General features: G+C 47.9%; 1 protein-coding gene across 1 annotated transcript in view; it reads left to right on the top strand.

The window, feature by feature from the left end:
• The window catches only part of Ptpn9 (protein tyrosine phosphatase non-receptor type 9), a 62,891-nt gene extending 48,323 nt beyond the window's left edge, over positions 1–14,568 (top strand). Inside the window, exons 9-13 of the mRNA XM_042668828.1 lie at positions 2,061–2,127; positions 8,525–8,603; positions 9,711–9,861; positions 11,141–11,348; positions 12,765–14,568. Of these exons, the coding sequence (XP_042524762.1) occupies positions 2,061–2,127; positions 8,525–8,603; positions 9,711–9,861; positions 11,141–11,348; positions 12,765–12,979 (720 nt within the window). The 3' untranslated portion in view covers positions 12,980–14,568. The remainder of the gene's footprint in view (positions 1–2,060; positions 2,128–8,524; positions 8,604–9,710; positions 9,862–11,140; positions 11,349–12,764) is intronic.
• Positions 14,569–14,810: the final 242 nt, after the last annotated feature.

Genomic DNA, 14,810 nt, shown 5'->3' with positions numbered 1-14,810 from the left:
TTGACTTATGCGTAATGCTCTGTTTTTGTATATTTTTTCCTTTCCTTTTTTATATTATTATATAAAAGAGACAGGTTACAATTACATGTCAGGTAATGTCTTTTTGTACAGTGTCAGCTCTTCCCTCACTTTCTTCCAGTTTTGTGAATATGGTTTTGGTTTTGTATGAATATATGTTGTTGACTTCCTTAGTTGTAGAATTGCTGGGTTATAAGAGAATTCTCTTTGATCTTTTTTTTTTTTGGCTAGCCCTGGGGGTTTGAACTCAGGGTCTGGGCACTGACCCTGAGCTGCTTCTTTTTTTTGTGGGGGTGGGGAGGTGGTATTGGTTGTGGGACTTGAACTCTGGGCCTGGGTACTGTCCCTGTGCTCTTCAGCTCAAGGCTATAGCTCTACCAATTGAGCCACAGGGCTACTGTACTACCACTGGCTTTTTCTGAGTAGTTTATTGGAGATAAGAGTCCCACAGACTTCTGCTCAGGCTGGCCTTGAACTGTAATCCTCAAAGCTAAGCCTCCTGAGTAGCTAGCGATACAGGAATGAGCCCCCAGAGCCAAGCTTCTATAGTTCATTTTATTTTATTTTTTGCTCAATTTCAAATTGGATTATATTCTTTACTAAATTCTAAAGAAAAAATTGACTTTTTTTTTTTTTTTTTGTCGGTCGTGGGGCTTGAACTCTGGGCCTGGGCGCTGTCCCTCAGCTCTTCAGCTCAAGGCGAGAGCTCTACCACTTGAGCCACAGCGCCACTTGATTTTTTTAATTAAATAGTTGTGCAAAGGGGTTTCAGTTCTAGAAGGCGGCTTAGGAGTGTAGTGCGTCTTGATTGGTGTTACCCCCTCCATCATCTCTCCCTCTTTTCTCCATCCTGGCCCACCCTTGGATTTTTTTATACAAGATTGATTTTGGGGGGCTGGGAAGGTGGCTCAGTGGTAGAGCGCTTGCCTTGCATGAACGAGGCCCTGGGTTTGATTCCTTAGCACCACATAAGCAGAGCTAGCCTTGAGCTGAAGAGCTGAGGGACATCTCCCAGGCCTAGAGTTCAGGCCCCACGACCGGACCCCCCCCCCCCCAAAAAAAAAAAAAAAAGATTGATTTTTCACTTTTTTGATAGTGTCCTTTGAAGCATACAAGTTTCAATTTTATTTTTTTTGTTGGTTGTGGGGCTGGCTAGCGCTCTTCACTTGCCACAGCGCCACTTCCAGTTTTCTGATAGTTTATTGGAGATAAGAGTCTCAAGGACTTTCCTGTTCTGGCTGGCTATTAACTGTGATCCTCAGATCTCAGCCTCCCGAAAAGCTAGGATTATAGGCGTGAGCCACCGCACTTGGCTCACTTTTTTCTTTTTTTTTTTTCAGTCCCGTTGTGGGGCCTGACCGCTGGGCCTGGGCGCTGTCCCTCAGCTCTTCAGCTCAAGGCTAGCACTCTACCACTTGAGCCACAGCGCCACTTCCAGCTTTTTTCTTTTTGCTTATGTGGTGCTGAGGAATCGAACCCAGGGCCTCATGCATGCAAGGCAAGCGCTCTACCACTGAGCCACCTTCCCAGCCCTCAGCTCACATTTTTATATAATCTAGATTATACTTTTTCTTTTGTTCCCTTTTAAGTTTAGTGTTATGTCTAAACATTCTTTGCTTAACCTAAGTCTTACAGATTTGGCATTATCTGTTTTTCTCAGTGTTTTAAAGTTTGAAGAACTTACATGGGGTCCATGAACCACTTTGAGTCGACTTTTTTTTTTGAGACAGAATCTTCTCAGCTGGCTTTCCAATTATTGTGTTTAATAATGCTGAGATTACAGACATGTGCCATCATGCCCAATTACTTTTGTGATCATTGTATGCATAGTATGAAGAAGGGGGCAGATTGAGTTTTATATGCCTAAAGAACCATTTGTCCCACCACCGTTATTGAAAGGATGTTAAGAATTGGCACATTTGCTCCTCATTTTCTGCCTCAAGACAATATTTCCCCCTTGGGTTGTTACCTACCCATCACATCATTTTTTGTCCCCAAAGCACCTTCTTGCACCTATAATGATGTATCCTTTTTATCATTAGACAGATTACATTAATGCCAGTTTCATGGATGGCTATAAGCAGAAGAATGCTTACATTGGTACACAAGGTAAGATGCTCTGGGATTGGAGGCATGGTGCAGTTGGTAGAGCATTAGTCAAAGAGTGAAAGCGTCAGGTACCAAGTTCAGTTCCCAGTCTTGGACCTAAAAAAAAAAATGGAAAGAAAAGATGTTCTGGTTCTTAGATGTAGATTTTATGCTCTCTACCTGTGGTTCTTTGTATGAGATGATGGAATACTTTGTTGTTATTTTTGCTATTTTTTCCCATTGCTAATGATTAGATCCAGAGTTTTGTACATTCTAGGCAAATATTCTACTGCCTCTACTGAGCTTCATTCCCTGCTCAGTGGTGTAACTTTTTCTTTTAATTTAAATATAATTTTATGGGCTGGGAAGGTGGCTCAGTGGTAGAGTGCTTGCCTTGCATGCATGAGGCCCTGGGTTCGATTCCTCAACACCACATAAGCAGAAAAAGCCAGAAGTGGCGCTGTGGCTCCAGTGGTAGAGTGCTTGCCTTAAGCTGAAAAACTGAGGACAGCACCCAGGCCTATAATTCAGGCCCCATGACCCGCAAAAAAAAAAAATAAATAAATATAATTTTATTATTATTAAGGTGTGGTACAGTGGAGGTTACCATTTCCTAAGTCAGTTATGTTGTGAGTATATTCCTCCCTCCCTCCCTCCCTCTCTCCCTCCCTCCCTCCCTCCCTCTCTCTCTCATTTTCCTTCCTTCCTTCCTTCCCTCCCTCCCTCCTTCTCTCTCTTTCTCTCCTTCCTTCCTTCCTTCCTTCCTTCCTTCCTTCCTTCCCTTCCTTTCCCTCCTTCCCTCCCTCCCTCCTTTTCCTTCCTTCCTTTCCTTCCTTCCTTCCTTCCTTTTTTCTTTCTCCTTCCTTCCTTCCTTCCTTCCTTCCTTCCTTCCTTCCTTCCTTCCTTCCTTCCTTCCTTCCTTCCTTTCCTTTCCTTTCCTTTGCTTTCCTTCCTTTCCCTCCTTCCCTCCTTTCCTCCTTCCTTCCCTCCCTCCCTCCCTCCCTCCTTTTCCTTCCTTCCTTCTTTCCTTCCTTTTTTCTTTCTCCTTCCTTCCTTCCTTCCTTCCTTCCTTCCTTCCTTCCTTCCTTCCTTCCTTCCTTCCTTCCTTCTTTCTCTGTCTTTCTTTCTTGCTTTCTTGCTTTTGTCACCCCTTCCTTTGCTTTCCCCCATTTCCCGCTCCCGTCCCTGCCCACAAGTTACATTTTCCACATAGTGTACACTGAGTGCCATGAGTGCATGTATTTGTCCTTCCTCCTTCTGTTCCTGTTTCCTTCTTTTGCCCTCACCCCGCAAAAGACAGGAAAAACAACAAAGCAAAAGCAAACACCACCACCACTGCCACCACCAACAACAACAAAAAACTATGCTGGCATGGGTTTGAAAGGAAGTATAACTTGAGTTGGTGTTGTGATCCCCAGATGCTGGCCTTTCTTTTTTTTTTTTTTTGGTCCAGTTGTGGGGCCTGAACTCTGGGCCTGGGTGCTGTCCCTTAGCTCTTCAGCTCAAGGCTAGCGCTCTACCACTTGAGCCACAGTGCCACTTCTGGCTTTTTTCTTTTTGCTTATGTGGTGCTGAGGAATTGAACCCAGGGCCTCAGGCATGCAAGGCAAGCGCTCTACCACTGAGCCACCTTCCCAGCCCAGATGCTGGCCTTTCTTAATGATTGGTAATGCTTGAGGCAGACAGGTGATAAGTAGAGTTTTGGCACAATGTGTGTCTGGAAACTCACTGCAAAGGCATAAACTGGAAATTTAAATCCACCTCCTAGATTATATAGTAGTATGGTCAGGTCACAGGATGAGAACAGGGGCTGGGAATGTGGCTTAGTGGTAGAGTGCTTGCCTTACATGCATGAAGCCCTGGGTTCAATTCTTCAGTACTACATACACAGAAAAAGCTAGAAGTGGCACTGTGGCTCATGTGCTAGAATACTAACCTTGAGCAAAGGAAGCTCAGGGACAGTGCCCAGCCCCTGGGTTCAAGCCCCAGGACCGATACACACAAATAAATATGTTACTGTCACAAGCATTCCTGCCTGTCCTTTAACCATCGCAGAGTACAGTCCCAAGCTGGACCATGAATCATGAGGGGCAAGGAGGGAGGAGGATTCAGGAGGAATTCTGTATGCACTCCTGTGGGGCCAGGTCTCCTCCTGACCTGGCCTCCTCCTATCTGTCTTGAGAAGAACATGGCATCTTCATGTAAGTTTGGAAGCTGAGGGATAGAGAAGATGAATAAGACAGTATTCCACCCCAACTCCAAAAGAATACACAAGAAGATGGAAAAAGTCCAAAGTAGACAAAATCACATTGCAGCAAACTGCCAAAACTTCTTTGCCCATGGCAGAGCAAGACCAGCAAGATAAAGCCTTATACTTCCTAGTGGTGCTGATGAAGGTAATTCTCACAAAGGGTTGGTTGTTTGTTTATGAGTGGATTTTTTGTTTGTTTGTTTGTTTTGGCCAGTCGTGGGGCCTGAACTCTGGGCCTGGGCACTGTCCCTCAGCTCTTAGCTCAAGGCTAGCACTCTACCACTTGAGCCACAGCACCACTTCTGGCTTTTTCTGCTTATGTGGTGCTGAGGAATCGAGCCCAGGGCCTCATGCGTGCAAGGCAAGCACTCTACCACTGAGCCACCTTCCCAGCCCCTGATTGTTTTTTGTGGTGAGGAAGGAACCCAGGGCCTTGCACGTTGTTAGGCCAGCAGGCTACTACCCCTCAACTCTGCCCAGCTCTGCTGAGATTATAAGCCTCCCCTGAAATAGAGACATGCATGTCAGCCATGCTGTTCTTGGTTCTGGGAACTTAACAATCCACACCTGGGATGGAAGATGTAACCCAGTGACGGAGCATTTGCCTAGCCCATGTAAGTGTCTGAGTGGGCTGGGACCTAAAAAAAAAAGAAGGAGAAAACGGGAGAGGAGGAGGAAAAGGAAAGAAAAAGGCTGAATCTAATCATGAGAAACAAACCCAAACAGTCCCAGTTATGGTGCATATGATAGAATTCTGGCTCATACTGGGAATGGCAGCTCTGCTTGTAATGCCAGCACTTGAGGGTCGTGACTTTGAGCCCATCCTGGGCCGCGTACAAATTTAAGGCTAGCCTAGGCTTCAAAGCAAGAATCAATCTCACAAAGCAAAAGAAAAGAGTCAAGTACATGTTTAAAACTATAGGCATTCACCCACAGACAGACTAAAGGAGGATTCCTCTAGGGGAGGAACACAAAGGTATAACTTCTCTGAACATTAAAAAATATGGTTTAAAAAAACAAATTTTAAAAAAAGCCAGGCACCAGTACCTATAATCCTAGCTACTTAGGAGACTGAGATCTGAGGATTAAGGTTTAAAGCCAGCCTAGCCAAGAAAGTTAATGAGACTCATCTCCCTAAAAAATCTTTGGGCTCAAGTAGTAGAGCACTAGCTTTCAGCAAAAAATAAAACTCAGGGACAGCATCCAGGCCCTGAGTCCAATCCTCAAGAAAGGCACCAAAAAGGAAAAAAAAGCTGGGCACTGGTGGCTCACACCAGTCATCCTAGCTGTTTAAGAGGTTGAGATCTGAGGATTGCAGTTCAAAGCAGGAAACTCTGTGAGACTCTTTATCTCCAATAAACTACTCAGAAAAGCCAGAAGTGGAGCTGTGGCTCAAGTAGTAGAGTGCTAGCCTTGAGCAAAAGAAGCTTAGGGATAGTACCCAGGTCCAGAGTTCAAGGCCCTAGGACCAGGCCAAAAATAAATAAAAATAAAGGAAATCTGATTAGACTCCTGAAAGAGAACACAAAAATAAGAGCATAGAACTGTTCTAGATACAAAAATATAACAAAAAATTAATTTTTATAAAGATACTTACAAAGTTAACACAAGGCAATGTGTGGTTTGTGATTGGCTCCCCAATGGAGAAACAGTACTGAGACTGAGTGGGTCGATGGGAGGTCTATCACTAATTCTGGGCAGCATCCATTGGGTCAGTACTGTTAGAGTGTTGTTCTGTCTGAACAGTGCCTGGATTCTCAAATGTCAAGGAGTAAATGTTACAGTGTCTACAACCTTTAAAACTTTTTGTTTTTTTATGTTGTCGGTCATGGGGCTTGAACTCTGGGCCTAGGCGCTGTCCCTGAGCTCTTCAGCTCAAGGCAAGTGCTCTTACCACTTGAGCCACAGCACCACTTCTGGCTTTCTGGTGGTTCATTAGAGATAAAGAGTCTCATGAACATTCCTACCAAGGCTCACTTTGAGCCATGATCCTCAGATCTCAGCCTCCTGAGTAGCTGGGATTAGAGGCATGAGCCATCAGTGCCCAGTTAAAACTTTATAGTGTGAACAAGCCATTTGCTATCTACCCTTAGTAATTTTTTCTTCCCTCTTGGCAGTATTGGCATTTGAAGCCAGGGCCTGTTGCTCACTAGGCCTGTGCTTTACCACTCAAGTTGTGTCCTAGCTCTTCTTGCTTCTAGTTGTTTCCCCATTATGGACTCAAGGCTGTCTGGACCTCAGATTTCTATTAATGCCTCCTGTATAGTGAGGTTGATAGTCTTGAGTTGAGAGCCTCCTGATCATTACCTCCAGGGTATCTATAACAGTTCCTGGCCTTGTGCGTGCTCATGGCGTTCTGTGCATGTGTGTATGTTTGTCCATGTGTGCATGCATACTAGGCCTTGAATTAGGGCCTCTTGGTTATTAGCCTTTTTGCCTTGTAGCTGGTGCTCTACCATTTAAGTCATGCCTCCAGTATGACATTTTGCTGGTTGATTGGAGATAAAAGTCTCATGCACCTTTCTGTTTGAGCTGACTTCAAGTTACACTTCTCAGATCTCAGCCTGCTAAGTAGCTAGAATTTTAGGCTTGAGCCAGAAGTGTCTTCTTATAGGCGAGATAGAGCCAGCTGGAGGGGTGTGCAGTTGGCTGTATCATCCTGGATCGAAGCTGAAGTCTGCGGCTCAGGGCACATAACAGTCTAGGTGTGCTTTCTGCAAGAATCTGTGGCTTACCTGACACACACCTTCTGCATTTCTGACATTCTCCTGCACAGGGTTGTTAGGGTGTTTAAGGAATCCCCGAGTAGTAGCAACTTGTGTTAAGATCAGGAAGCTAGCTGAACTGATCCCCAGGGGCTCAGGCCCATAATCATAACTCTTCAGGAGACTTGAGATCTGAGGATTATGGTTTGAAGCCAGTGGCAGGAAAGTCCATGAGACTTTTTTTTTTGTCAGTCATGGGGCTTGAACTCTGGGCCTGGACACTATCCCTGAGCTCCTCAGCTCAAGACAAGTGTTCTACCAATTGAGCCACAGCGCCATTTCCGGTTTGCTGATAGTTTATTGGAGATAAGAGTCTCATGGACTTTTCTGCCTGAGCTGGCTCTGAACCATGATCCTTAGATCTCAGCCTCCTGAGTAGCGAGGTTTACAGGTGTGAGCCACTGGCGCCCTGCCTCTCCCTCCCTCCCCCCCCCCTTTTTTTTTACTGGGCTGGGGCTTAAACTCTGGGCCTGGGTACTGTCCCTGAGCTTCTTTGGCTAACGCTCTACCGCTTGAGCCACTTCCAGCTTTTTATGAGTAGTTTATTGGAGATAAGAGTTTCAGGGACTTTTCTGCCTGGGCTGGCTTCAAACTGCAATCCTCAGATCTCAGCCTCCTGAGTATCTATGATGACAGGCATGAGCCACTGGGACCCAACTTCCATAAGACTTTTATCCCTAGTTAACCACCAAAATGCTCAGGAACAGGACCCAGGCCCTGAGTTCAAGCCCCCCAGAACTGATACCAAAAAAAAGCTAGCTTTGGCAGGAAAAGCCATGAAATTCTTAATCTCCAATTAACCACCAGAAAGCCAGAAGTGGTACTGTGGCTCAATTGGTAGCGCGCTTGCCTTGAGCTGAAGAGCTGAGGGACAGCGCCCAGGCCCAGTGTTCAAGCCCCACAATCGATTAAAAAAACAAAAACAAAAAAACTAGCTGATGCTGGGTGCTAGTGACTTACACTTGTAATCCTAGCTACTCAGGAGGCTGAGCTCTAAGGATTGAGGTTCAAAGCATGAGTAAGCAGACAAATCCATGAGACTTTTATCTCCAGTTAACTAGAAAAAGCTGGAAATGGAGATGCAGCTTGAGTAGTAGAATTTTAAGCCTTGAGCAAAAAAGTCAAGTTACCAAGTAAAGCCCTGAATTCAAGCTTCAGTCCTGATGAGCACATTTGGGTGTGTACACACACACACACACACACACACACACACACACACACACACACACACACACACACACACACACACACACACACACACACACACACACACACACACACACACACACACACACACACACACACACTACGATTTAGAGCTAGTGTTGAGTGGACAATAGTAGAGGCTAGGGAAGGAAGGAAGGCATGCCCTGGGGTCATTGCTCGCTCTTCTATATTCCAGGGCCCTTGGAGAATACTTACCGGGATTTCTGGCTCATGGTGTGGGAACAGAAAGTCTTGGTGATTGTCATGACCACGCGGTGAGTGGATGCAGCCGTTGCTTTTTCTTTTTGCAGTGTGCCGCTTGAAGCTGGCGCCTGGTGCGTGTTAGGCGAGTACTTGGTGCTGAGCCTGAGTTCATTCCCTTTGGCCCACTGACCCTCATCCCTACCCCAGTTCCAAGCGTGTGTGACTCCAGAAGGAGTTGCTTAGACACAGTGACGATTACAACAGCCAGGGCAAACATATCCCAGTGTTTTCTTAGCACATGAGGGTATAGTGTAGCCAGGTTAACTCGTCAAAGTTGTGGCCCATGTGTCTGGTGCCCCTGTGCCAGTTTATAGCCTATTTGGAGCTCCGATCCTTGTCCCATGGTGTGTTGGGAAACACAAATCCAGCGTCTGTGCCTGGTAAGGCCACAGCCAGCTCCCCTTTATGCGCCATTTCTAGCTACTTTGGCTGTTTTCTGTTCACTCATATTTCCACCTGCAGGAGGACAGAAGAAAAAAAAAAGAAAAAGATATGATATAAAATGAGTCAGGCAGGAAACCTGATTGAATAAAGGGAGGAATGTTTTTGAAATCTTGGCCTTCAAATCTACCAAATTGAAGGATTTCCCTGTTTTACCAGTATAATAACCTATTTTAGACGGATAAGACAGGAAGCCTGTCGGCTCCATTCCCTCTTTCGGGGAACAGTTGTAGCCACTTGTGGTTGGGATCTTGGATCTTGGGGTACAGGCACACTGAGGGGTGCAGAGAAGGACTTGGGCCCTTCCACACCCCTGACCAGCTCCAGGATCCCAGCGCCTTATGGGAGAGGTGATGCTCCGCCGGGGGAGGCCCAGTGCTCTCCAGCCCACAGTATTTTCTTTCTTTGTTCATCATTGTTTCCCCCTAATATGTGAGGACTACCATGCAGAGTGAGGACAGAGTAAGAGCCCTGTGAATGTCCTGCTCAAGGCCCGCCTGAGGCATGTTCACAATGAATGGCTTCCTTTCCTCTTCTGCCAGGAGTCGGGGGTGCAAGTTAGAATGCAGATGGCACTGCCCCCCAAGGGCAGAGCCGATCGTGGGGGCCATGTGGGGAAGTGAGCCCACTGTGGGTTGAGGACCGACGGGGGCTGAACTCGCTCTGTTTGTGTTCAGCTTTGAGGAAGGTGGCCGGAGGAAGTGTGGCCAGTACTGGCCTTTAGAAAAGGACTCTCGGATCCGCTTTGGCTTCCTCACCGTGACTAATTTAGGCGTGGAGAACATGAACCATTATAAGAAAACAACGCTAGAAATTCACAACACGGAGGTAACTATAGGTTTCTATTCGCCTTTTGGGGTGCAGGGTAGAGTGGGTAAGGGAGGTGGTGCTAGGGTTTGAACGTAGGGTCTCATGCTTGCTAGAGACAGTGTTGTACCTCTAAGCCATCCAGCCCTTTTTTTTTTGCAGTGGTTACTGCTGAGATAAGGTTTCACTTGGTGCCCAAGTGTGCGACTGGGCCATGACACACACGCACCCCGTTTTTGCTTCCTAACATAGCTGGGAAGACAAGTGCGTGCCACCATGCCCAGTGTCTTCTGTTGAGATGGGGTTGCACATACTTTTTTTTTTTTAATTTTTAAGATCCTGGAGTTTTAATTCCATGACCCATGCTTGCTAAGCAGGCATTCTATCAAGTAAACCACTCCACCAACCCAGTCTCGTGAACTTGTTGCCTCTAGCTGGCCTTGAATCTCGTTCTTCTCAAGCTTATCTGCCCAAGTAGCTAGGATTACAAGCGTGAACCACCAGTACCTGACTCTTCTTTTTGAAGCTGGGAAAGAGCTTCAAAAGAAATCTCTAAAGCCAGGAGGCTGAGATCTGAGGATCACAGTTCAAAGCCAGTCTGGAAGGTTCCTAAGACTCTTATCTCCAATTAACCACCAGAAAACCAGCTCGCCCTGACCTGAAGAGCTCAGGGACAGCAGCGCCCAGGCTCTGAGTTCAAGTCCCCAGAACTGACCGAAGAAGGAGGGGGAGGGGGAGAGGGAAGGGAAGGAGGAGGGGGAGGAGGAGGAGGAGGAGAAATAATCTCTAGAGAGAGGATAGGCAGGACCTTACGTAGTGTGTGAGCTACTTCTGGTTTTTTAGGAACAAGATAAGGATATTCAGTGTAGAGTCAGTATAAATCATATTAGCACCTATGCCATAACAGGAGTAAAACTTTCAGCATCAGGAATCTGTGTCCACTCTGCTTTCAGTGCTGGAGACTAAGCCCAGGGCCTCAGGCATTGTCACTAAGAATTCTGCTCATGGGCCACACTCCGAGCTTAGCATTAGGGCCTTGTGTCCTAAACTGGACAGTGTCACGCATCTCTGATGTCAGCCCTTGGGAGGCGGAGGTAGAAAGATGACGTTTGAGGCAACATGAAACAGTGAGATCCTAATTTGGATCCTATAATACAGGAATTGTGCGTTGTTCATTGACTGATGGAGAAGCGTTTGTGGGGAAAGCTGGGAGAGGGAAGTGCTGTCGATGGGAATGCCGGGGTCTTGAGTGTCCAGCACTGACCTCCCTCACCTCTGTTTCTTCCTTCCTTCCGCCAAGGAGCGGCAGAAACGCCAGGTGACCCACTTCCAGTTTCTCAGCTGGCCGGACTACGGTGTGCCGTCCTCCGCGGCCTCACTCATCGACTTCCTCCGAGTGGTCCGGAGCCAGCAGAGCCTGGCCGTGAGCAGCACGGGCGCACGCGCCAAGGGGCAGGGACCCGAGCCACCCATCGTGGTCCACTGCAGCGCGGGCATCGGCAGGACAGGTAAGCAGTCCCCTGGCACTTTTGGTGCATCCAGAGAGTCTAGGGGCAGGGAGGAGCGCCAAGCTCTTACAGGGAGTCTATGGGGGGGGGGGGGGGGGTGGAGGAGTACTCCTTTCATCCATAGGTGGTAAATTAACTACAAAAATCCATCTTTGCCAGGCACTCAGGACACTGAGATCTGAGGATCGAGGTTCAAAGCCACAGCCCCGGCAGGAAAGTCCATGAGACTCTCCTTTTTTTTTGTCAGTCATGAGGGCTTGAACTCTGGGCCTGAACGCTGTCCCTCAGCTCTTCAGCTCAAGGCTAGTGCTCTACCACTTGAGCTACAGCACCACTTCTGTTTTTTTTTTTCTGGGCATTTATTGGAGATAAGGGTTGCACAGACTTTCCTTCCCAGGCTGGCTTTGAACCTCGACCCTCAGATCTCAGCCTCCTCTGAGTAGCTAGGATTACAGGCGTGAGCCACTGGAGCCTGGCCATGAGACTCTTACCTCCAGTGAACCACTCAGAAATCAGAAGTAGTGCCTTGGCTCAAAATTGCTCAGGGACAGCACCTAGGCCCCCCAGAGTTTAAGCTCCATGACTGACCAAAAAAAAAAGAATATACACCTGGCAGACTTAGCCCCTCCGTGTGTCGTTTCTTTGTTTGTCCCCCACTGGGATTTTCCTCCCCTGTCACTTTGTCATCGCGTCACTGGGAACCTTGTGCATGGCTTCTGTCTCATTCCCTCCCCTTCCTCCCCTCCCTTCTGGGGCTCTCTGCTCATACACCCTACTCCACCCCAGCCCAGCACTCTGTTCTTCATTCTAGAACCAGGATCCATTTGTCTTAGGCCACTGCAGAAGATATATCTCTGGGAATCAGAGGAGTGGGGGGTGGTGTCTGTCTGGGATTGAAGCAGGAAGTCCTCTGTTACCTGCCCACTTCTTCTTATCATCCCATATATGATGGAGAGATGGAAGGTGTTCTCATTCCCTCGCCTCAGGCTCTCCCCGTGACCTCCTCCTGGCCTTCCTCCTCCAGGCCCAAGGCCCTCTGGCCTCCTTTCTGCAGAAGGCCTGTGGCCTTTTTTTTTTTTTTTTTTTTGGTCGGTCGTGGGGCTTGAACTCTGGGCCTGGGCGCTGTCCTTGTGCTCTTCAGCTCAAGGTGAGCGCTCTACCCCTTGAGCCACAGTGCCACTTCCAGTTTTCTAGTGCTTTATTAGAGATAAGAGTCTCATGGACTTTCCTGCCCAGGCTGGCTTTGAACTGTGAGTCTCAGATCTCAGCCTCCAGAGTAGCTAGGATGACAGGCGTGAGCCACCAGCACCCGGCGCCTGTGGCCTTTAGTGCGCTCATCATCCTGTCTGAGTTGCTTGGGAGGAAGCTGAGCAAGAGGGCTGGACCGGCCTTGTGATAGTGTCCTTCTTCCTGCAGGTACCTTCTGCTCCCTGGACATCTGCCTGGCCCAGCTGGAAGAGCTTGGCACCCTTAATGTGTTCCAGACAGTGTCGCGCATGCGCACCCAGAGGGCCTTCAGCATCCAGACCCCCGAGCAGTATTACTTCTGCTACAAGGCCATTCTGGAGTTCGCAGAGAAAGAGGGCATGGTTCCCTCGGGCCAGAATCTGCTGACCATGGAGGGTCAGTAACTGTCCCGCACCTTTCCTACCTGCTGGCCAGCCTTCCTTAAACCACCCTGGACTCCGCTGAGCCTAGAGGTGCCATCAGTCCCACCGAAGCCATGGACAGAGCCATCTGGCGTCTCCTGGTGCACTCGGGCACGCCGGGCAGCCTTGCCCTTTGGCTAGCGAAGTGTGGTGAAATTGTCACTAGAAAAGGGCCAGCGGCGATGTGTTCTTCACTCCTAGCACCTGCTATTGAACTGTGCCTTATTAAAACCAAATTGTGGCTATTGATTTTTTGCCAGGGGGCCGAGGTAAGTGGGGCAGGAACCTCCCTCCCCCTCCCCAGTGCCATTCTTCTGGAGGTTTCCTCTCTCCCACTCCTTTCCTTTGCTAGGATTTCACCAGGAGGCTTGGCGAGCGCTCACCTTCCTACCCAGAGAGCTTGACCATGTGACGTACGCTGGCACCTGGCCCACATGCCAAGCACGTTTTTCCAGAGGGCGTGTGTGCCCATCTCTCCTGTCCTCCTGTGTGTGTGTGTGCGCGCGTATGCACTCTTCCGTGTATGGATCTATATGTGCGTGTGTATATAATATATATTGTATGTGATAATATGGTCGTATTCTATAAATACATATACACACAGATACTCTTTGTAGACATTCCTGGGGCTCCGCGTTGCCCTTCAGCGCCCCCTCCTCATGGCCCTGCACTAGCCAGGGTTTTTGGTCGGGGCTCCTGTTGTCCGATGAGGGGGGACATGAAGGAAGAGGGACACATCCAGTTCTCCTCCTTAAGCAGTGACCTCCTGTACTCCGGTGGGAGTCAAAAATTGTCATTTGCGGTAACACTGGTTTCATTCAGCACAGATTGCCCTCTATCTTAACAGATTTTCTTTGTTTCCTTTTGCTGATTTTTGGGAATGGACCTCCACTGTGATTGCAGACTCCAGCTTCCTTTTGATGTCCCCGGGGTGGGGCAGGGAGGGAGATGAACTCACTGAGCAGCCAGAGCCAAAAGCCATCAGTACGGTACAAGGTGTATGAGAGGAGATGTGACAAGGAGAGAATTCTCCCCCGCAAGCACCCCCCCCCCCCCTTCCCCCTGGGCCCCTGGAAGGTTCCTTAGGCAAATGGCCTACTGAGATGCCCTCTTCTTCCTGCCTTACCCAAGACCTCAGACTGGGTGGGTTCTTAGTGAGTGGAACGCATAGCCCCTTGTTGAGAGGGATGGTACCTTTCAATCACCTTTCATTTTCTACCTGCCCATCCTGCCCCTGCCTTTGCCCAGCCCACCCACCCACCCTGATGAGCCAGACCCAGAACCAACAATTCCCCAACACTCTACATTCCCCACCCCAAGTTCCCACAACCTCCAAAACATTCTCTCCCCCCATTACGGAAGATGAGGTTGGCACCTGATCAGACCTCCATAATTTTTATACTGTAATAAGATCTTTCTGTATATTTTTTATTTTTTACAATCATTTCATTTTTGTATTTAACACCAATGGACTGAGTCAGATGCCGAAAATAATTGTAATGTTCCTATTCAGGCTCTTACAGTGATTATGGTTTTGTATTTACCTATAAATATACCAACATGATCAAACCCTTTTAGCTTCATCTATGTAGCAGTCGGGTTGGGAAGGTGAGGAGGGGGTTCAGAAGCTGGGGTGGGTATGTGGGGCGGTAGGGAGGAACCCAAACCTTCAATCTCTCTTTTATTATTTCTGGCAGTACTGGGTTTTGAACCTAGGGACTTGTGTTTATTATGCTAGGCAAGCACTCTACCATATGAGTCCCCAGCCCTTAGGATTCAGTGTGTGAGACTTTTTTTATGTTTTGTCAGTCAT

Source organism: Dipodomys spectabilis, unplaced genomic scaffold, assembly GCF_019054845.1.
Source record: "Dipodomys spectabilis isolate Male_0828 unplaced genomic scaffold, ASM1905484v1 ptg000478l, whole genome shotgun sequence".
NCBI lineage: Eukaryota > Metazoa > Chordata > Mammalia > Rodentia > Heteromyidae > Dipodomys > Dipodomys spectabilis.
The sequence above is the reverse complement of the archived record's forward strand: the minus strand, read 5'-3'. Positions and strand labels throughout refer to the sequence as shown.